The sequence below is a fragment of the Pituophis catenifer genome, unplaced genomic scaffold, assembly GCF_029215685.1.
Source record: "Pituophis catenifer annectens isolate HBS135680 unplaced genomic scaffold, rPitCat1.0.hap2 SCAF_6, whole genome shotgun sequence".
NCBI classification, from domain to species: Eukaryota; Metazoa; Chordata; class Lepidosauria; order Squamata; family Colubridae; genus Pituophis; species Pituophis catenifer.
This window is the reverse complement of record NW_027256886.1, coordinates 36,450,102-36,474,031: the sequence shown is the minus strand read 5'-3', so window position 1 is coordinate 36,474,031 and position 23,930 is coordinate 36,450,102. Positions and strand designations below refer to the sequence as shown.

The following is a 23,930-nucleotide window of genomic DNA, read 5'->3' as shown; positions in this document are numbered from 1 at the left end:
ATAAACCGAGGCAGCCTTTTAAATCGAGCTGCTGAATTTAGTCCCTGCCGGTCGCGTATTGTATATTTTATTCTGAGAGTTGGGGAGAAGCTGGAGCACGCCCTCTTCCGGCCTTTGGCTCCGAACACAACTGCAGAGCCGCAAACGGCAAAGCTCTTTAAAAGCCAACTGCGTACTTTGATCCCAGTGGGGAACCTGAAAACTCTTGCATTCCTGACATAACATCAGCCTCTTGCGCAGCCCAGCCTCTTTTTCTCCTCGGCTCTGCTTGCAGCTGGAGGAGGCAGGCGCTGCGCGCAGTCGCCTTCCTTCCAGCAGGGGCGGACACAGGCAGGCGCTTCTGGGCAAGGAAGCTTAGGCTTCCATGCACGCACGTACACACACACACACGCGCGCGCGCTCAGAGACAACTTACATTCCCTCAGTTGCCCGGGACAGCAGCACGGGCGGAGGCGCTGGCCGGGATCGAACGCACCTTTCCCTCTTCGGCGCTCCGCAGCCAGAAAAAAGAGACCCCCCTCCCCAAATCGTGCGGCAGAGTCACCGGGCCACTCCGGCTGCTATGGTTGGGTAAGTTTCACGCCGCTGGAGGTTTGGTCCGGAGGGAAAAGAGACGCCCGCGACATATGTCTGGCGGCTCGAACGGAGAGCTGGTTACGAGCAAGGACCCCTTTTTCCCTGCGGTGCTCCTTCCAGATCGGACACCTCTTTTAAGAATTTATGGCCGTTTTGCTCCTGGTATTGATGGCCGGAGCAGAACGGCGAGCCCAAAGCGCTGGTTATTACTTTTTTCTTCTTCTTTATCTTTCGGCCTTAAAAATATATATATATAAATCTCTCTTGGGCATCTTTACCTGTGTAAGCCCCTTTGCCCTTCGCTTTCCCTGCAACTCTTTACTAAATGGCCCTCCGTTCCCTGGGCGCAGTTGTACAAACGTTTCGAAATCTTGGTTGGTGGGGGAGCGTAGCAGTATATAAGCTGCTGTTATTTGCGACGGTGTGTGTGTTGGGGGTGGGGTGGGGGGGGGGAAGCGGTTTGCTGGCAATGCAGGTGGCTGGGAGAGTTTATACCCCGCGAGCGGTAGCCTTGGCTTTGTCTTGCCTGCCGCTGCCCGATGCTTCTCGTTCTCACTTAGCAGGAATGTTAATTGCAATCCAAACCCCTATGATGTCAGCGCAGAACTATTTGGAAAACAAAGAGCGGGCAGGGAAACTCGAAAGACGGCGCAGATGGCAATCTGCTGAGTGCGCTGCGAGCGAGCGCTCTCTCTCCGTTGGGTTTGGACTGGGAGGGAGGAGAGGTAGGAGCCAAACCTTCGCCATTTCCTCCAGTCTTTGCTTTTAGCCATTTCTAGGGAAATTGGCAGAGGACTCAGTTATGGGTTAAATATGAAGCTTTTGAGGAGGGAGCCGCGAAGCGTTGAGGAAAGCATATTTAGGATTGCAACCCAAGATCGAAGTTAACGCGTCTGTTCCTTGGATCAGCCTGTTTGCAGGGTGATGAGTCGGAACTTTCTTTTCTTTGCGCTGTTGGTGCGTAGGTTATGAAGATTCGCCGAGCATTTCGTTTTTCTCTCTGGCTTGCTGCAAATGTTTCTCAGGAATGTGTTGCTTTAAGAGAATTGGTGTCAAGATTCTTTTTTTTTTTTTCTGGGAAGCTTTGCAGAAATATTTTTTTGTTGTTTCAGAACAGCCTACATTGAACCTCTTTTCTGAAGAATAATGTTAAATAATCTGTAAAAGAGATGCAGTAGTGCTGATCAGACAGTCCATTTCTCTCAAAAATCATTTTTTAAAAAACAAGATGATAGTTCTGTAGCATCCTAGATAGTTTTTATAAAATGAAGAGTTCCACATAGCCTCGCTCCAATTCGTTGACTCCTATTTGTTTCCCCAGAATAGCACATTACTTACAAATAATTATGGTTACCTATTTTGCCTTTTGTATGGTCCCTAATTGTTTAGCACCAGCATTGCAGGGTATAAAATCTGGCTAAAGACTGTGCCTTTGGGCGGATGCAGAGTTCCTTTCTCTAATTCCACCCAAAGGCAGGACTGCAAATCAGAGATTAGGGTTAATTTTCAGATGTGGATCTCTTGTAGAAATCAACTTTGGCTGCTGTGCCACATCAACATTGTCTTATTTTTGATATCTTTTATTTAAAGGATATGAACATTTAATCAGATCATACATTTTTGTTTTGCTTTTCATCTTGGATTAGAATGAAAACGTATGGGAAGAAGAGGATATTATCAGCAAGCTTCATTTTTTTTATAGTTAAGCATTGTTTCTGATTTAGTGCAACTGATTTATTGGGGAAAATATTGGATATGGTGGAAGGTTGAGGAAGTGGGACTTCAGTTCCTGATGGTATTTATTGGCCTAAATACCCAGAGCTTATTTCATATGATTGTTGCAAAAATGTTGCTTGGAAAAACAACATTTTAAAAAAACATTTTCACATGCACTGTGAAATCTGATTAATTTTTGCTACACATTTCCACAGAATTAAAAAGATGTGCTTCTGAATCAAAAGTACAGGAAGCAGTCCTTATATAGAGAATTTATGAGAATCCCTGGAAGTACGCTCCATTTAAATATGCACTTTATTTTCCGTCAAAGCCTTTGGACTGGTTTATAGCAAATCTAAATGAATGAATTGAATAAAACCTAAGAAATAAAGACATGTTAATAGATACATTTTCTCATTATATTCTTGTGCCCATAAGCTAAAAAGCCTTTGGGAAACTTCTAAATTTGCTCTCCATCTCTAAAGCAATTATTCTACAGAATGCATCTCCCAGTCTGGCCTTTCCATATTTGTTAGGCTACAAATCCAATCAGCTATGTAGAGTGTTGGCCATATTGGCTGGGAGTGACAGGGATTATGGTCAAGGATGTCTGGAAGGCACTACATTGCAAAAGACTATTCAAAAAGATACAGAATTGGAATGTAGTGGTCTTGTTCAATGAGTTTATTATGTTGTGCAATCTCATGACTTTTTCTCTCTTTGCAGGGTCATTTGGATGGACAGTAGCTGTTAGATTCCAGAAACAAATTTTGCTGTTTTAGTGCATTCAGAAAGCACTAGGGAAGAACCCGTTAGCTGACAATGAGGACAGCTGAGGATTCCTCTGGAACTGTCCTTCACCGCCTGATCCAAGAGCAGCTGAGGTATGGCAATCTCACTGAGAATCGTACACTCCTAGCCATACAGCAGCAGGCCTTACGAGGAGGAGGAAGCAGTGGGAGCCCCCAGTCCTCCCTTGAGAGTCTCACACAGGATGAGAGCCAAATGGTTCAGCAATCAACACGACAAGAACCTCAGGGTCAGGAGCACCATGCTGACCACCTCTACCTGGAGAATAACATGTACCGGTTCTACCAGCCTCAGCATAAAGGAGAAGAGCTTCCCACCTATGAGGAGGCCAAAGCTCAGTCTCAGTATTATGCCACACAACCAGGACAGCATGTTAGGACCACCTTGTCTGGAGCACCTATAGAAGGTGGACAGCGCAGGACCTGTGCTTCTGACATTAACAGCATACCGCAAGCCGAATCACTGAAAGAGCTGAAACATGGTCATATACGGTCACTCAGTGAGCAGCTCCTGCAGGTGTCCCTGGAGAGGAATGGCATTCAAGCACAGAACCACATGAGTTCCTCTCACAGCTACCCTCAACTTTCCAGGCATCACCAACTCTGTGTCTCTAGAGGAAAGTCCTCTGAGGCATCAGAGCCCCGTGGTCCTCCTCCAGAATATCCTTATATAATCCCTTCACAGGAGGCATCAGAAAGTTACCTTTCTGACCCCAGGCAGCACTACAGAGAAGGTCCAGGATTTCAACATCCTGAAATCAGGTAACTATTTGTGTTGGTTTTATATTACTTTGCTTATGTTGAAAGTTGGAATTTCACAGAATACTTTCAAAGGATTGTGTTCTGGTTAGTCATTCATTTTAATTCTTCCAGTGCTTAAACCTAGCCCTTTCCATCTTATCAAGAAAGCATCTTCCTTTTTTTTTTTCCTAAGAAGATGGATGTGGATGGTTATTATCCTAAGTGGAGATGTATGGAGTTAAACTCTTGAATCCTGTTTCAATTTTAGCTCCTTCTCTTCCCTCAACTTTTACCTTTCCTTGTGGAAGAAGATTTGCCTTTGATTTGTGTTTGTTTCTTTTGGCTTTGTAAAGAGATTTTGTTAATTTTAGGGCAGGTTGGGCACACAACTTCCATGAACAATGTGAGAAAGAATTGGCATTCACTGTTGTCCAAAGATAAAGAAGCAAATAGTTCAGATAGCATGGAAAAATGTAAAGGAGTTATAGCAGACATTCTTCCAAGCTTTGTAAAGAGGTACAAAGGCCATTTGATTCTGTTTTGGGAGGGGATAGTTCAAGATTCCATTTCATCATAGAGTTACTCTTAATAGTAGAGGAAGAATCAGAGTTGTACCTCTTGTGTAACTTTATATTTAGGAATGCAAGCTTATCTGAACATCCTATCTCTTTAGCATGTAACTATCTTCCTAAGTTTTATGAATTGTGCCAGCAACCAATGAGCTGAGAATGCTGAGGGCCAATCTTGGACCTGGCTTGCTTTTGGCCCATAAAGAACATTCCTTTTTGCTTAGAATATCATAGTTTTATAGCGGGTTTTGAGTGGCATTTACAAGTACTTTCACAACTGCCTGCCACCATTGTGACTTGCCGAGAATGAAGGGGGAACTGAACCATAGTTTCTGGCTGGAGACAACCTCTAGTGAATACTGGCAGGAAGAGATAATGCTGGAGGCAGGAAATTGGCTTTTTCCTGGGGAACAAAAGAAGGTGGGGGGGCAGTGGTATGCTAAAAGGAAGGTATATATATTCTTGTTTGCTCTAGGATCACTTCACAAGAATGTCTGAATAACTCTGTATCAAAGGAGCCTTATTCAGATGAAGCTAGATCTTCTCAGGAAGTACTTTCTGCTTTGTGCACAAGAAGGGCATCCATGTTGAATTCTACGAATTTCAATCTGTTGCTTACCTGCATAGCAGTTTAATCCTAACAGCGGAAGGAGAGAGAACTCCAAAACAAACTAATTTTTGTTTAGGCATTTGAACATTCCAGAATTAAATGGACCTTGGAGTTAGTCAGGTGGGATCATGGTAGCCATTAATTTTGATTAAATATTTATGAAAGTTTACTATAGAGTTGTAGAAATTAATAGAAAACTGAGTAAGGAAAGGGTTCACAGAACATACCAAGGCATATGCTTGGTATGGGTTTTGGCTTAATGCACTATAAAAACCTCATTGTGGCTTGTAAATGTGGGTTTATAGTTTAGCATAATATGTGACTAATCAGAGGTGGGGTTTTTTTTTGAAAAATGTAGTAAATTAAAGCATGCCATAGCAGTGTTGAACTCAAAACACTGAATTAAAGATCAAAGTGCAAATAATAAACTTGATAGCATCAGTTGTACCATGAAATCCATGCTTTATGAAACCAGGTTTGTGTTTTTCTCAAAATTAGGAGCTTTGTGCAAATAGTAATCAAAAATGTTGCACTGCAAATCTGATTAGTGGATAACTGGAATTTAAAGCAGTCTTGAATGGTTTACCCACTCTAGGCTACCGTATCTGGACTGGAAGAATGTGGATGACACAAGAGGATAGCAAAGAGATACCCTAATTACCATCTAGTGATTGTCTGGACTTTTGCAGCAGAGATGGAAATCTTAATCCAATCTTCTATGTTCTAAAACTCTTGTAGTTTAGTTAGTGAAACAGTGTTCAGCTAATAAACATTAGAGGGGTAGAATTTTTAAAGCCCAGGATATTTAAGTTGTTCATATGGCTGACCCAGATACTTGAGCTTTGCTACATACAGGGCTTGGGCCTTCCTTCTAGAAAGTATTTATCATTAATTTCTTCATCTTTTAATTTTTTTAGGATGATGCAAACTCCGATGTCCCAAGCTTTCATGCCACAACAGGCTGCTCTCTGCCATAACCATCTAGGATCACTTACTTCAGCTGGGGTGGCAGCTTTGATGGCAACTCAGGCTGCTTCTACTAGTAACCACTTGTCCCAAATAGAAGCTGTGTTGATGGAGAATAAGAAGTTGTTAAGAGAGAATGAGACGTTTCAAAGAGAAAATGAGTTGTTGCGGAGGGAACTGGAGAGTTACAATGAAAAGGCCAACCGGATTCAAAAGGTAAAGACCAAGCATAGCTCCACTTTAGCCAAGCTATCTAATGAAAATATATGCAACTAATACACATTTTGTCATGGAAGATGAAATTACTGCAATCAAGGACAAAGTCATAATTAAACTTTCTAAAAGTTAAATCCTTATTCAGTGTAAGAAAAGGATATTTGTTGACTATCTCGTCTATCTTGGCAGCAAGAGTGGAGAATCTGGTTTTATGTTCTCCAACTGTAGGAAAACTTGGTTGATGGGCCGAAGCAGGTCTTTTCAGGTTAATAGGCATGCTTGGAATTTTGAGAGCATATTGCAGAATATTTCACAATAATTGTTATGTGATGCAGCAGCATGTTCATTGCCATCAACATTTAATTTTGGGTTTTTGTATTCTGAGCAGATTGGCATAATTACAAAGTACTGGGTTTGGAAATAGCCATCCACCATTTTTGTCTTCTAAGAATATGAGGCCTTTGTTGCAGAATGCCTATTTGGAAATAAAGAAAGTGCTAGAAATGATACACTGCTTTATATTACATCAGCTTCCATTTTTAAATTTTGATTGGTGTTACTTTTCCACACCATTTAGATAGAATTGATCATTATAAGTTTGTATTATGCCACAGTTATAATTGTTGTACATTGCACATAAGTACAGAAAGCAGGCCTTTTGGAGTTTAGAAACCAGAAATGGCATATAGAGAACAGTATTTTATCAGGAGCAATAATTGATCTTTCTAACCCCAGTATATCATTTACTTCAATGAAGGCTTGCAAGGTCAGTGGTGAAAGTTGATTCATGTGTCCCAAACCAAGTTATGAGTGGCAGAATTATCCATTCCAGTAGTGAGGGCCATAAAATAAAAAGAAAAAAAACTGCAGATTTTTCTGCGACTTGAAGTCATCAAATATGATAACTTTAATAATTATCTGTTTTTTTAAAGATGCATCTCACGTCCATTTTGAAGTAGCAATTCCCAAGTTTACACTAAGCTATGGTTTCCATAGTTTATTGAAGAAGCCACTGTAACTTTGTTCACATTTAACACTTAGCCATAAATCATGCTTTACAAACCCCAATAACTGAGTTCACTCATTCTGCTAAACAAAGCAAAATGAAGTTCTGGCATGTAATTCAGATAATCCTGAATTGACAGCGCGAAATTGTGGATCAACAAGACAGCCACTAAAACAGCCCCATCTCTACCTCCAAAGAACCACTGTTTCCTTACAATTAAAATAATAGTGCTGAGATCTTCCAAATTCTTGCCTCAAACTTTCATGCAGTCTGTTGTGAGATTGTTCTTCGTTGTACTTTCTCGCATACAAATATCATGTAAGACCCCTTTGGGACGCCTAAGGAGATTGAAAAGATTGCTTACCTCTTCCCTGTTCTATTACCCTGTGATTGGTTTGGGCTTGGAGTTACCTGTGAATCTAGCTATTGTGTTTAGAACAATTGTGATGTTCCCTGGAAGAGCAGAGAGCTGATCAGAGTGCTTCGTAGAGCTTTGCTTTCAGCAACGTTTCCCCAGATGCTCCCCTTTTTGCCTTGGGTTTCCCAGAAACAGCTGTCCTGAAAACCATCTCCTCCTTTAATACTTTTCAATTGCTCTCCCTCCCTTTTAAACAGCTGTGGAGCACACGCTAACAGGACCCAACTGATCTTAAGCTGAAGCAGTTGTTGAGTGGAGAGAGATAGAAAAGAGTCTATTCACCTCCTCTGCTAACAGTTGTGCTCTCCTGTTATCTGGCCCTGCCTCCTGGGCACTCTTGGTAGGCAAGACACAGGAGCTTTTGTGCAGAAACATACAAGGAGAGGCTGTGGCAGCCCAGCATCAGCCAAGGGCGAGAATACTCTTCTTGAAGCCATTGAGTTATTTGGGGATGGCCTGACACGTGCCAGGGCTGCAGAGGGAATATGCCAGGCCTGCAAAGTAAAGTGGGAACAATGGAACATGAAACTGCATATCAGTTGGAACTAAGGAAGAATAGGGCAGAAGTGTGAAAGAAAAAAAGAAGAGGGAAAAAAACCCACAACATGTCCTAAAGTATTCTAATAGAACAGTGTAGTATGATTTAGATCAGGGATCTCCAACCTTGGCAACTTTAAGACTTGCGGACTTCAACTCCCAGAGTTCCTTAGCCAGCTTTGCTTTGCTTTGCTTTGCTTTGGTGGCTGAGGAACTCTGGGAGTTGAAGTCCACAAATCTTAAAGTTGCCAAGGTTGAAGACCCCTGATTTAGGTCACAAATTGTAAATGTTTAATGTCATGATTTTACTGATTCTGTTTACTGCCTTCACAACTGTAGTAACATTTGGGCCCGGTTCATATTATCAACTTCCTTGTATAAGGGGAACGATGCAACCATCATTGCTTGTTTGTAGTTTTTGTAATGAATGTGGTTGCTGGTCATCAAACAAGTGTCAAACCCAATTCAAAACAGGCTCAGGTATATATTGGATAGGTAGCAAATGGTGTAAAATGAAAAAAAAAAGTAATGATACATTGGACTTTGAGAAACCAGAATAACATATTGGCTTTTATTTAAATTATCTTGAAGGAGGTGGCAATGATGCTGACTTCACCTTTGTATGGTTGTTTTAATCTGCTTTAAAGCTTTTAAATTGTTTTAAATAGGTGTTTTCTCATTAAGTTTTCTGTGACAATTTTATACATTTCCTCATAACTAGGTATTGTACAATGTGCTGTATATATACACACACTACATTTAATAACACTACATTTGTAAAATACTATTTCCATAAACATCATTATAGTAACATTTTAGCATTGGCACACAGCCTATATTTTGGTCTAATAATAGAAAATGTTGGAAATGATGACTGACCCCCAAATAAACTGTTTAAAACTATGTGAAAACAATGGCTTGAAAGAGTGGTAACATCAAGAAACTTCTATTACAGTTATGTCTTGTGAGAGACTGGCTTCTTTAACTCATACATATTTGGTTCTTGAACTACATTCAATTTCATGTTTAGATTGTGACTTTTGAATATTAAGAAATGTTTATTAATTTGTATTCCAGTGCAAATTTGAAGTTCAGTTTTTAGGGAAATACTCATTACTATACAGGTAGTCCTCAACTTATGACCACAATTGAGCCCAAAATTTCCATTGCTAAGTGTAATACTTGTTAACTGAATTTTGCCCCATTTTACGACCTTTCTTGACACAGTTGTTAAGTGAATCACTGCATTTGTTAAGTTAGTAACCCAGTTGTTAAGTGAACCTTGCTTCCCCGTTGACTTTGCTTGTCAGAAGGTCACAATAGGGGATCACATGACCCCAGGACATTCAACCATCATAAATACAAGTCAGTTGCCATGCATCTGAATTTTGATAACGTGATCTTGGGAATGCTGCAATGGTCAAGTATGAGAAATGATCATAAATAACTTTTTTTTCAATGCCTGTTGTAAATCAAGGGCTACCTGTAATTTATGGATTTTATTATGCAGATATGTTTAACCCAAATGTTCTGGTTTTTGATACTTAGTTGGAAAGCGAAATTCAACAAATTTCAGAAGATTATGAAAATCTAATGAAAGCATCATTAAAGCGAGAAGCTTTGGAGAAGACAATGAGAAACAAAAAGGATGGGGAAATGAGGAGGTTGCAGGACTTCAATCGGGATCTCAAAGGTAAGGCAATTTGGAAAGGTCAAATTCTAAATTTGGGTGATGCTGTGAGTCAGAAAGATGTTTGTTATATTTGAAATTTCTGATCTCAGATTCTTTACCACCACTCTATACCATTTAATGCAATCTGGCCTAGGTTGCATTCAGCTTCATACTGCTATAGCCATTGACTCAGTAGCCAATGAGACAGATTTGGGCATCTGCTGCTATAGGCGGCTTCTCTTCTTCTTTATTGGTAAGATTTTGATTATGAATTGGAGGCAAAGAGTTGACCATCATTGCCCACTGGCACAATGGTTAATGGTAATCAGAATAAAAAGACAGGTTGTGACCAAGAGGTGAGGGGGCAGTGTGTCAACTCACAAAGCATCTTTATGGCTTGTTGACAGTTTTTCAAAATCACTTGTGAACTGAATCATTTAGTTTGGAAGGTTCCAAAAAGTTATCTAGTTATTTTCCAGACTCTACATCTTATTACCGTGTTTCCCCGAAAATAAGACCCTGTCGTATATTTTTTTGAACCCTGAAATAACCGCTTGGCCTTATGGCCATACGCTCAAAAGCCTGATTGGGCTTATTGTCCGTGGATGTCTTATTTTGGAGGAACCGAGATATTAGAAGGAAAAACAAGAAAACAATGTCACAGAATCTTAGTATGTCTGGATTCCAAGCCTCTAATAAGGCTTGAAATCCAGAGAAACATTATTTAAATTTCTAAGAAATAAAACATTTATACCTAAAGCAATATTTGTGCCATTATTAGCAGCTGTGCCATTCTAGAAATCCATGAATATTTGAACATTGAAATATGTTCTAATCTTGATTTTTTTTTTCTTTCAATTTGTTATAGAGCGATTAGAGTCAGCAAACAAACAATTGGCCAACCGAGCACAGGAAAATCAAGAAGGAAACCAAGGGACTATGGCAAAACTTGTTGCTCAAAGTAAGCCTCTTGAAAATCTTTTGCTATTTCAACTGTATTTCTACTCCCCGTGGGTCCTTCTGATAGTATCCCTCTGCATATCTCTGGTTTTTCATTTGTATACCAGTATTCAACAAGACCGGTGTCTTATTCCTTGTACCTTTGCCTCAAACAAGCTGGAAAGAAGTTAAGTCTGTGGTCCCTTTAAGATTGAAGAGGAGGCGGATCCTCCTTTGGAAGCTTTTTGCCATTCCCCTGAGGAGGCTAAGTTATTCTTGGCACTTAAACTAGAGCCATTAATCACAGCAACCATCAGTGTGACCTGGATTCTTTGCATTCCAATGGCTGTTCTGGCTGTTCCAGCACACAAGCAATACTCCCTCTCCTTAAAGTCCTAGGTCCAAGATGTTTCTTGCTGCTGTTCTGGATTTTTGAAAAGAGGGATTGTTGTCAAAGGATGAGAATTGGCCTGGTGATGGGGGTGGAAGTTGGCAGGGAATGTACTTACACTTAACTTTTGCCCATCCAGTCCAAAAACCACCTCTCTCCTTCCAGAAAACTAATCCTTGCAAAAAGTACCTCTCCTTCTGGCTTTGTAAATACAGCAGTGGGAAACAGTAATCCTTTGCATAATTACTTAGAAAAACCCTGCTTTTCACTTAGGCAGCCATCCCCATTGGGTGAGAATTAGAATCTTCACTTTATTATTTAAAGGGTTATGATTCTTCTGTCTGCTTCATTAGAATGGTTCTACCTCTTAATCAAGTTTCAGAAATCATGAAAGAGTGGTAGAGTATGGATTGTGTCCTTATCATTTTAACTCCCACGTATAATTATTTGTGTCACATTTTGGTCTCTTCAGGATAAGGAAAACTTACAAATAATGCCAGAGTCTGTCTGCGAATGCGGGGAAGCAGTTTGGTGCTCTCTGCAGTCATGAATGAAACTGCTAGAGATAGTCATGCTCCCCTAATCTTTGGTGTACGTAGGATAAGAGGAAGGAAATGACATAGCTTATTAGATATGTAGGGCATACATTGAATTTCTCAAGAATGGCAGAGAATCTGTGGGTTTATATATTGCCATATTCCAATATCTATTATTGTTAGCCAGCATGACCAATGATTTAGGATGATGCAAATCATAATCCAATATCATCTGGAACGGTACGGATTTCTTGTAGCTCTTCTACAGCAGTATGGTTTGCAGCTTCCCATAAATTCTTCATCTTACCTTGTTGGGCCCCAGCCATGATCACATCATGGAAAACTGTGGCATGGAAGCATGAGCTAAGAAATAATAGGAACGTTGTGTAAGATCAAAGTACTATGGCACAACTGTGTGTGTTTTTTCCTCTTGAGTATGGCAATTTCCTGGGTGTGAGCCCTAACATGACCCTTTCGCGGAATTATTTCAATAGTCAACAGATTATTGAAAATGAAGGCAATACCCATTTCTCTTCTAAAAATTTAGGATTTGGGCTTAGTGTGTTACAGTTAAAAATTATCTTTAAGGTTACACTGTCAGAAATGCGGAGTACATAGCTGTGGTTTATGCCGAACCTCCTCTTTTTTTTGTCTTCAGACTATGAATATCAGCAAGAAAGGGAAAAGTTACAGCGGGAAATTGCACGTCTACATGGCACTAATGAAGACCAACGTCGGCGGGCTGAACTGTTGGAGCAGGCTCTGAGCAGTGCTCAGGCCCGCACTGCTAAAATGGAAGATGAGTTGCAGAAGAAGCGAGCATATGTGGAGAAAGTAGAACGGTTGCAACAGGCCCTGGGCCAGCTCCAGGCTGCGTGTGAAAAGCGTGAGCAACTAGAACTGCGTCTCCGGACCCGCTTAGAGCAGGAACTGAAGATTCTGCGGGCTCAGCAGGTAAGAGAAGGACCAAGAAATAATGGCAAAAAAGTATGAAGAATATTCTGCTTACTAAGTTTGGAAGCAGTTTTGAAAGTTTGGATCACCCACATACTGATGGATTTTTGTCTTATTTCATCTCCTTACTTACATCCAGCAATTTTACTGTCCATTAACATAGGAATAATGTATCTCTAGAATACTTCATTTAGTGTTACCTCAAGCCCAATAATAGAAGAATGTTTGTGGAACAAATCTAAACATTATGAAGATATACTTCCTCTTCTGTCTTTTTGCACAACTAATCAAATAAGAATTTGTGGATGCAAGTATACCACGGCTATTACAGCACTGTACAACTGGAAGCTGAATAATTCATTTGGCAATGGTTAGCAATCTGTTTATCAGTTGATCTTTTTTAATTAGCACTTATTGAGATTGTGTTAATCATAAAATGTTAAGATTTTGTAAAAGGAAGTCACACACACTATAAAGAATAAGTCCTATTTGAGCAGGAAATTCAAGGTAAACAGGACTGAGTGCAAAAATCAAATTGCATTTTTTTTAAAAAAAAATCAAGACACCTTTCAGATATGCAACTTTTTACTAGATTCAGATGATCCAAATGTGAGCCAATTGGGAAAAGGTTGACTCCCTTCAAACTGTGATGGGAAATATAGGGTATATGTTGAATCTCCTGGAGAAAAACTCCCTGGAGCAAAGAATATGCTTAATTCTTGCATATTTCTTTTAATCTGGAATTCCCAAATTACTTCCATTCTAGCTCTATATCCCTGTGCCAAGGTGGAGCAGAAAGCTATTTAGAATCAGGCAGATTTGTGGTTGATTCTAGTCAATTTTACTCGTGTAAAAAAAAAAGCTTTGAATTAGGCAGAAGTAATTTGCTGTGTAGAAACGCCATTAGATTCTTGTAGGCCAAATAAATAGCTGAATCCAGACTTCCAAATTCTGTAAGCCTGATTTTTAATGGTAGGCTATACTGGAGTACAAGGGAGATGCCAGAAACATCTGCCTTGTCTTGCATTGAGCCTATTATGTTAAATGGACTGCTTTTGCAGAAGCACCAAACACAATATTAAATGAATCTCTCTTTTGCTTTGCTACTCCAGAGGCAGATGGGAGCCCCAGGTGGAGGATCCTCTGAGTTGAATGCCCACATACTGTCTGAACAGCTGAGAGAAAGGGAAGAGAAAATCCTGGCCCTGGAGGCTGATATGACCAAATGGGAGCAAAAATACCTGGAGGAGTGTACCATGCGACAGTTTGCTATGGATGCTGCTGCCACAGCTGCTGCACAGCGGGACACTACCATTATCAACCACTCCCCACGCAATTCTCCCAACAGCAGCTTTGACGAAGACCTTTTGCTTGCAAACCACAAGCATCAAGAGATGGAAAACAGGTTTGTCTTGTTAGAGAAAATTCTGATAGGGTTACTTCTCTATTGGCTTAGCCCCAGCAGAAAGAAAGACGATTATCCTTTTTAACCCTGCACTGTTGTTGTTGTTTTTTTAAAAAATGGCTTCCTTACCAGACAACATTCATAGCATGCCAAAGAGAACAGATTAACAGCAGCTTCTTTTCTGCAAAATGTAACAAGAGGGTACATGTTATGGGATGCTTAGAAGAAAGGCTTTGTTCCACTGCTAGACTTTAACATTCTGGTGGATGCTTCCTGCAAATTTTAATGTGTGCTGGTGGTTTCCTTCCTTATTGTTCGTTTTCTTTCCCAGGTTAAAAGAACTTCATGCCCAAATCCTTGAAAAGGATGCTGTTATCAAGGTCCTGCAACAGCGCTCTCGGAAGGATCCCAACAAGGCTCATCAGGGTTCCCTACGACCTGCAAAATCAGTGCCATCAGTGTTCGCAGCATCTGGCATGCAATGTTGGCCAGGAAACTCTGTCAGTGAAAGTGATTACCAGAGCAATCCAGATAACAAGGGTAGGATTCTATAGTTACATGTACTTAGATTGCACATTCAATGCTTCTTGTCCTTTGGTTCCATTTAGGCCTTTTAGACAACGTGGTGGTTTTATATTGACAGTATTCACATTTTTTTTTCCCATTCCCATATCCTTATCCTTTTACCAAGTGAATTTGACTCACTTCAGATTTTCCAAATCTGTGGTTGACAGGATCAGGGAAATGAAGCTGTGTGAGATAACAAAAATGTAACATGCTGTCAGACCAACAGAGTTAGTGCAAACTATGATTTTCAGATCCACTATAAAACAGTATAGTGCAGACAAACTGGTTTTAGGAAAGTTCCTTGTAAATGTTATATTCCTAGCCTTCCAGATTGTGATGTGGAAGATCAGGAATGCAAGTTAATTCTCTGAGACCATTGGCTACTAATTAGAATCATGAATTAGTTCTCTACAATTCTTTGCCTTCTCTTGGTCATTAAGAAGCCCAATGTGGAATTTCCATCCACGTAGCCTATAGTGAGAGACTGAATATATATGATATTAGCAGGACATCTTTTTAATTATTTCCTTGTAGATGTTCGTATTATGAATAAATAGTAGAAAATATAAAAGAATGCAATTTTCCTTTTGGTAATTAAATGCTATCTTTAAATATTACTGATTACTTGATGGCTGGGTTCATACATTATACGTAACCTTAAATGGTTTGTATGATGGTTTATGACAAGATTATCAGTTATTCTGTTCAGAAAATAGGCAAACCATAGTTAGCAATATGTGAACCCTTAACAATATTAATTTGAGTATACTGATCTAAATTATTATTTTTTGGTTCTTCAGCACTCAAGGCCTCAGCAGAAGCAACTGTTCCATCAAGTTGTATTCCCTTCCACACCAAACGTGGCAGCAAAGATGGAAGTACACAGACTGAAGGTCTTCCCACGAACACGCCATGTGACGAGCCCAAGTTCCGTATTGAAAAAAACAGTGGTGCAGCAAGTTCCCTAGGTAAGGACCAGTTGATGAGTGAACCCACAGAGCCTGACCTTCTCTTTTAGACTTCCTAGTAGCTATATTCATAGTATATCCAGTGACCTGCCTTCTCTGTCAGAGATGCCTGTCAGGGTTCGCATAACTAAGAGGTGAACACAGTGCTGCTGCAGCAGGCCAAATACCAGAACTGAGATTCTTCCCATAGTGACTAATCATGAGTTTCATGCAATGCAGTATAGGCTTATCCTGGAGGACTAGGTGGGGTTGATGCAGGAAGAGCAAGAGACAGACATTAAACATCCATAATTTGTATGAATGTTTAAATTCTCTGTATTCACTGACATATTTTCTTCAACAGTAAATTCCAAAAGTGTCCATTTACCCACTGTTTAAAACAGGTGGGAAGTAATATTATTCAGGTAGATCTGGTTCTCCCCTCCCCCCCCCCCCCCCCCCCGGGAAACCCGGTGTAGCCTCCATGGCCCACAAAAGGCCTGATGGGTCATTTGAAGGCATCTAGGAAAGAGGCTGAAAATCTTGAATAGTTTTGGGTTTATTAGGAGAATAAGAACTATAGTGCAAAAAAGGTATATTAAGCTTTGCAGGTTTTAAACATTCATTTTGAAATTTGTTTTTGCTAATAAAAAAATAAATCAAGTAACATTGCCATGAATTCACAATTAACCAATGGTGTGGTTAATTTCAAAATGGAGCTGAGAGGCAAAATGAGAGAACTCCAGCTTGGCTCAAGGCAAGTGGTACAATCAAAGCAATTGCTGATAGTGATTGCCAGGGCCTGAAACTTAGCTTAAACCAAAACCATGGCCCTAAGGGGAGTTTCTTATATGCATAGAGTTATATTCAGAATTTATACCAAGAACTAAATTTGATCAGCCTTCTCCAATCTATGCCTGTAATAAATAACATAGTCTTGGGAATTGGTTAATGTTCTGCATATTTTATCAGTGATCAAGGGCTACAGGAGTTTTTAATCAGGTGTTGATGTCTCTCCCATATGTCTGCTTTATACACTATATTAGGCAGAACACTAACATTTTTTTGCTAGATAAAAACATTTATCTAGCTGCCCATATTTCAACCAATTCAGGTTTTGATTAATGTAATGTTTGAAATCCAACATTGATTTGGAGGTCATTTATGGTTAAGCAACATAGTTTAATGCAGTTTATAAATTCAGCCATTGGGATTGCTTGGCTACAAAATCTACTTTTCAAATCTTGTCTGCAACGCTGATATAAGTTTAGCTTATAGCATCACAATGAAAAGTTTTCTTATGACAAACACAGGGTTACAAGTGGTTTGTCTGGCACCTAAGCCAAATGTAGCTTTGTATTTCCTCCAAACATCTGTAGTAACATAGCCTGTTTTTCTTTGCAGAGATGTTGCCAGCTGCTAAAATTCTTGACCTGTCAGACATGGTGGAGATTCTCATCTGAGGAGCAGGAGCTCCTCTATGGACCAGACCTAGGTGATCTTTTTTGCCTTAGTGGATTTCTGCCTTCTCGGGAGATAGTAGCGGACCAAGCGCACAAAGCCTGAGGAGCCCTTCACCAGTTAGGATGCTCTGTGGAAAGCAGCACTAAAGACTTTACAAGAAGAGCTGGAGGAGATCAGCAACCAGATAGTTGATTTGAGGATGAGTATCTCCAACTGGGAGATACCTGAATTTGGATAGTGCCTCCTAGGAAAATTGTTCTGCAGTACACTGAACAACAACTGGGACAACTAGGAGTTGAGGTTAATGCTTACATCAAGGCAGCTGTTCCACTTTTTCCTCTGCTGCTGGTTTTTCCCAAGAGATGGGAATACAAACTGAGAAGTCAAGTGGGATTTTTATGCTGCCTGGATAAGGCCGTAGAGGTGGTGGCATATTGAAGTTTGGCACTGGAAGAAGTGATATACGTAATACACAGGGCTTCTGGCAGATGGCCGGACCTGAAGCGTAAACTATCATAAGCAAAAGTGTCTGGTGCTGGTGTGGCTACAATCAATTTGCCATACTCTTTCCTCCCCCCCCCCCCCCCCCAAACTCTGTCCACTGTTCAGTTCAGAAGCAGAGGAACTGCTGCAAATGCTGGGAAGTCCAAGTGATCATCTGGAAAATAGCACATGACCTATCATAGATCTTGAGGGAAAGAGTGATCACAAAAATGATGCCGCTATTTTGTAAATACCTTCTATAAGCCACAGTCCCTCTTTGGGGGCTCTTTCTGTTCTGTTCTAATATTTGCAGTGGATCTGCTTCATATCACAGAACTATTTCCCCCTTCGTTTTGTTGTCAGATTTCTTCAATGTTTGCTTCCCCCCCCCCTTTTTCTTCCATTTCATATCCTGTTTGTCGATAGTTAAATATCCGCCTTCCAGCCTTTCAGATTCCCTTTCCTTTGAAGCTATTTCCCATGATGCTTTAGACTGGAATTTCCCTACTCTTTGTTTGAGCGGCAGCCAGGAACCAGTTGTTTCTGTTTCTATATGCCATGGCCAAATTATCCTCATCTAAGCTGGCTACATCTCTCTGTGGTGTAGATCAGCACAGCTGTATGGGGGATGAAGGGCTTTGATGGAGAATCCCATCTGGGCCTAAAGCAAGATTACAACCGGATCTCTTATTAATAAGAATGGATGTTATTCTATTTGTAAAAAATGGAAAAGTGAATGAAAAGTGCATTGAGAGACACGGCAAAGTATGAGTGCAGAAGTTTGGGTTAAATTGGGTGTTTTGAAGTGGCTGACAGTGGTAATTTTATAATTCATTAAAGGGCATTTGTGGGAATTATGTGTGTTTGAACATAGGGGTGCACAACAACATTGTGTCCCAAATTTGTGTTTTTCAAAAGAATCTGGAGAAAATATTTGTTAAAGACATATCCTTTTCTTTGGAACCACTCCAGAATCGGCTTTCAGCTTTCTTTGCTCTCTCCTGCCTACTGACAGCTGGCTTCTGACAGTAGCCAACTCTGAGATGAGTGCATTACTTACTCCAAATCTTTGGTTTGATTTCACCATCACACATTTTCATCCCCACCTCTGCTTCCTAGTTAAACATATGCATTTGCTGGACAACTGCGTTGAAAAAAAGTTTTTAAAAAAATTCCTCCATAAATGTGTAAAAAAAAAAAAAAAAACCCGGTGTGTGGCTATTGTGTGTTGTTTACAAAGTGAAAAACAGCAAACAAAAAGTTATGAGAGAGAAGCACAGCTTAATATATTTCATATTAATATTTGGTATTCCTTTTAAAATATTTTTGTGCTGTGAACTTTTTTTTCCTGCCAGACAGTGAGGGTTTTTTGTTGTGTTTTTGGTGCATTTTAAGTTATCTTAAGTATTTAAATGTAAACCTGACTGTTTCTTATGCCGCCCTATACCGAGATTGCTGTAGCATTCCACTTGGTATAACAATATTTTAATAAAAATATTGTTTAATAAAACTGAAGTTACGTTTTTTACTATGTGATGCATGTTCGTGACTGGAGAATGCAAGGATGCTAAAGCACCCAAAAGCAATTGGAGTGGGTCTACCTTGAAACTACCCATGCTGAGACACTTGTACATACAGGTTTAATAAATCGTTGTAATTATTGCCTCCAAAGTGCAACCCTTTCCCATCTGATATTCTTGATGCTGCTGCCTACTGGCAAGCTAATACGGGTGCTTTCACTTAACCATCGGACACACAACTACCATTCGAGGTTGCAGTGTACTGAAAGTTTACGATCCATCTTCATAAGTAGTACAAGTAAGTTACGGCTGCTGCATACAAACACCTTCCGTGGTCAAAATGATTTCATTTCAGGCACCTGACAACTGGCCCACTGATTGCAGTGTCCCTGGTCACATGACCACAATTTGCAACTTTGCCTTTTTTTTTTTCCCAGCAGAAACCTCCCATTGGATATCCTGGATCTGACCACATGGTTTGCTTAACCACCATGATTGTAACCAGCGACCATTGTAAAAACATCATAAAATCAGATTATGTCACGTGGCCCATTTAGTGACCTCAATAACTTACAAACAAAGTTCTGGGCTCAATTGTTTTAAGTCAAGGACTACCTGTAACTATCTTCCAGTATATTTATACCCACCTTGTGTAGCACAGTTACTTTATAGTCTTCAAAGCCTCATCCACAGCTTCCATTAGAAACTACGTGTTCCGTGGGAGAAGGGGATATTTGCCCATTTACTCAGGAAGTAAGAACAGCTATCCCCTGTAGAGTTTCTGTTTGAGAAACAAACTCTACAGGGGATAGCTGTTCTTACTTCCTGAATAATCTTAGTTAAATGAGATTAAAATAAGAGATTATTTCTTATAGCACATTGGCAAATCTTTAAAAATGAAGATGGGTGATTTTTATGCAACCTCCAGGAGTTAGGGGTTTGGCATTCTGTACATCTCATCCTTGGCATTAATAGACGATGCAAGTTGCACATCTGCATACTTTTGTATTTAAAATTCCTACTGTATCATTGGAAAACAAACCAGAATACTAGAGAGAGTCCTAGTAATGGCATTAGCTGGAATTCTGCCGACTCAGCATAACTATTTGATCCTCTAGAATAGGTCTTCAAACTTGGCCGCTTTAAGACTTGTGGACTTCAACTCCCAGAATTCTCCAGCCAGCTTTACAACTTTGTAAGTCTTAAAGCCGCCAAGTTTGAAGGCCTCTGCTCTAGAACTTCAGTCAGCCCAATGTCACTATTACCATCTCAGACATCTAAAAGCTATGTGAAAAATTTAAAATGAGAGTTCTGGATTACTTCTTGTTGCTGCTGCTTACACATTTTATGGGAATCTTGTCATGGTAAGGATGTGAGCCAAACATACATTTTGTCAAAGGTCCCTTTACTCCAAGTCTTAATGTAATCAGGAGTCCTGAGCAATCTTGAGTTCATTTTAGGAAATGTAATGAGAACAATTAACTACATGCCAGAAATATAAAATACAGAAAAATCTGAGACAGAAAAATCACCTTTTCATTTTAAAGATCAGTGAAATACTATGATCATTCCGGTTTTCAAAACAGCACTAGAAAAATACCTGTCATTCATTAGCACAGATTGTCCTGCCTAAAAATTGTCCCTTTTGAATGTTCAATATTTCTGCCTAAATATGACTTAACATGTGATACGTATTTTATATCATTTTCCTCAATAAGTGAACATGTATGTTTTTTATTCATTTATTTAATAAGATTCTATTATATTGTTTCAGACTTTTCCTGGATCATGTTTTAGATCATATTTATACAGAAATATTGAAAATTCAAATTGGTTCACAAACCTTTAAGAATCACTATAAATGGGCAGCTAGACAAGATAACCAGTATAGTACAAGTTTTAATTGGGTGACAGAAAAAATTAAAAGGGTGGGGTAGGGGTAGAGAATATTGGGATGCAGCACCCCAAATTCTTTGTCTTCCAGATGTGTTGAATATCACTTGTCATCATTATCAGCCTACATTGGGAATAGATTGATATCCAAAATGTGCATTTCCTTCATAACCCTTACTTATGCTGCAATCATCCTGTTCCATTTGATGTGTGATGATGTATATAGCCTTGCTTTGTTCCAGGAAAGGCTTTTAATAGGGCATCTTAAAGCATGTGTTTTTGGAACAACACCCATTCATTTATTTTTTTTAGGTTAAAAAGAAAAGGTAAATTATAAAGGTATGCACATTAATGGATTACTGCAAACAAAACAAAATGCAGTTTTAATTTTCTCCAGCAGAGTGAAAAACAATAGAACTCCTTTATATAGTGCATTAATGAAAGGATTAATTTGTTATAGTATCTTGCGATAAAGGTCACCGTAATTTGGAGAAAGTATAGAAAAGCTCACTGATGACAACTTTATTAACAGCTATAATGGATGACATCAAATCACAACTTTTTGCTTTTTCATAATAATATGAACAAGCCATTTCTGTAAAGATCTATCAATCTACTCTGTAAAACCCAAAATCAAAGTTTCATTCTTTTTCACTTCAAGTTCAGAAGCGGTCTCCATGTGGAAACAAAAGTACTCATATTCTTTTCTTTAATCAAAGTAGTCAATTTTGCCATTTCAGCGACCTCCATCAACTTCTGCAACCATTCGTCCATAATAGGAATTGAAATGTCCTTCCATTGTTGTGCATACAAAAATTTTCTGATGTTAAAGCCCTATTTTACTGCAACAGAGAGAGTCGGAAGTCAATGCTTCTTTTTTTTTTCTTATCCTTCCTCATATCTCTCCCCCTCCTTCTTCCCCTATTTTCCTAATTACTTTTGTATTTTGTATCTTAAAATATTTTCTAACTCAATAAAAAATGTTAAACCATAAAAATTGTGTTGGTTGCAAAAGAAAAACAAAAACAAACAAAAAAACAGCTATAATGGATGAAATATTGCAGGGGACCATATCCAGCAGAAAAATGGGTTCTGGAATCAAAATTAAGCAAAAGGGTGAGATGCTTGGATTGTCTTGAGATATTTAAGGTTAATTGAAACCTGGGGTTGAGAATGTTTTTCATCTGATCCAACAGGATGACTCTTCCTCTTCCTCTTGCTCCTTTTTCTTCTAATGTCCTAAATGAGAAAATAAGGATGGCTCAGGTTACTAAATACTCCACTACTAGGGAAAGTATTAGAGAAAGAGCTGTCACAACTTTTATTAAAGCGGATGAAAATTGTGCCAAAAAGATAAGGGATTTCTATTGACAGAAAATATAGATTTGATTTGGAACTCATTGTAAAAAAGTCTGAATGAATAAAATAATTCTGCCCTTGAATGGTATATGTGGGGAACATACAACCTTTAAATTCTTTTAATTGTTTCACTTTTATTCATTTGTACAGAAAATACGTAAAATAATGTAATCATGTCCCAAAGGGGGATATATAATATGTTATTATTAGTATTTGAAAATTGGATGAAGATGGTGTAACAGTTGTTTATGATTATAATACAATTGATAAAATTAAAATTATTTTAAGATACAATTTCAAATTTCTGGCAGAAAAAATATATATTATAGTTCCTCCACTCACTCCAAATTCTGAAAAATCTTGGGAGGAAAGAAACACTTGTTAACATACTATATGGTATTAGTCAGCATGAGAGTTTACATACTGTATGAGTGATATCTTTCCGTAATACGCTTTTACATGCCTTCCTTTTTAAACATTCACAATGTTATATTGTGTCTGTGCATGTTTCGGGAATGAGGTGGGGTGGGAAGATATATGAAGGAAAAAAGTATGCTTTTTTTTTTTTTGGTTATAGATACCAGGAGGAAAGGCTGATGGAATCATATGGGTTAAAAAAATATTAAAGTCCCTGTTAAATGAGGTCACTCCTTAAAAAACATATCTTTTCATGTACTGTATCTTACTGACATTCCCTGAGTTCATCACTGATAGAAACGTAAACCCTATCTGATTTATTTACACAACCATACATAGATCACTTAAAGAGGCTCAAATGTGCATTGTTGATTCACATGAGAAAACTTTTTAAAAGTTTATTCTCTTTTATATTTCAAAGTATGATTAAGACTTTCACACATTGACAACTTCTGGAAATTGTACTTATGAGTATTAGTCTGAAGAATAAAGAATAAATTACTGGAAGAAAAAAGAATACATAATACTAACCTATCGGTTATTGTCACAAAAGCCACTCTTCCATTCTTTTAAAACAATTGCATCTTGTGGTTTTAATCTGGAACCAAACAAATTACACTTAGTTTTTAAAAACCTTGAGCTAGACATCTTCTATTGCTGCTTAGAAGAGTTATAATCCAAGATATAAAGGATGTCAAACTGGAGAGAAAACTATAGCTGAATTAACCACAGTTCTTATTTAAGATGTCATCATAAACTATTGCTTCACTTTCCTCCATACTATAATAGAGGAGAGAAAGGGACAGTAGATTTGTGATTGGGAAATATCATATAATTATCATGGAGAACAATTTTTTCAGAGCTGATCTTTGGTGGCATGCTAATGGGGTTGCACCAAAAATAATGAGTGAACCCCAGACAAACTTAGATTCAAATTCATTTACATTGGAACAGAATTAAAATAATCAATATACATCATCATATTATTATCCTCTAATCCTGTATTTAATCTTTTTACCCTTCTTTCCATTAAGTTACAATTCAATAACAGCTTTTGGAGGTATCTAGAGCTATATTTCAGGGATGAAATGAAACAGAGCTTCTGATTTAGTGCTCTGCCAAAAATAAACAAATTATTAAGATGAAACAGTTCAATTTTTTACATTAGTTTGATGTAATGATTAAGGCACCAGGCTGGAAACTGGGAGACTGTCAGTTC

General features: G+C 38.9%; 1 protein-coding gene across 1 annotated transcript; it reads left to right on the top strand.

The window, feature by feature from the left end:
- The first annotated feature begins 437 nt into the window (after positions 1-437).
- AMOTL2 (angiomotin like 2) lies at positions 438-18,974 on the top strand. Its single transcript, XM_070945405.1, has 10 exons — positions 438-570; positions 3,019-3,863; positions 5,939-6,203; positions 9,713-9,857; positions 10,705-10,797; positions 12,361-12,656; positions 13,769-14,061; positions 14,393-14,601; positions 15,429-15,596; positions 16,980-18,974. Exons 2-10 carry the CDS (start codon positions 3,115-3,117, stop codon positions 17,036-17,038), a joined length of 2,277 nt encoding a protein of 758 aa, XP_070801506.1. The 5' UTR covers positions 438-570; positions 3,019-3,114; the 3' UTR covers positions 17,039-18,974.
- The last annotated feature ends 4,956 nt before the right edge of the window (positions 18,975-23,930 follow it).

What these genes read in the sequence shown, in the direction of transcription:
- AMOTL2 (XM_070945405.1), top strand. Translation starts at nt 3,115, where the DNA reads ATGAGGACAGCTGAGGATTCCTCTGGAACTGTCCTTCACCGCCTGATC. An exon ending in CTTCAATCGGGATCTCAAAG is followed by an intron (nt 9,858 to 10,704) that starts GTAAGGCAATTT and finishes AATTTGTTATAG; the next exon opens with AGCGATTAGAGTCAGCAAAC. An exon ending in GGCAAAACTTGTTGCTCAAA is followed by an intron (nt 10,798 to 12,360) that starts GTAAGCCTCTTG and finishes TTTTGTCTTCAG; the next exon opens with ACTATGAATATCAGCAAGAA.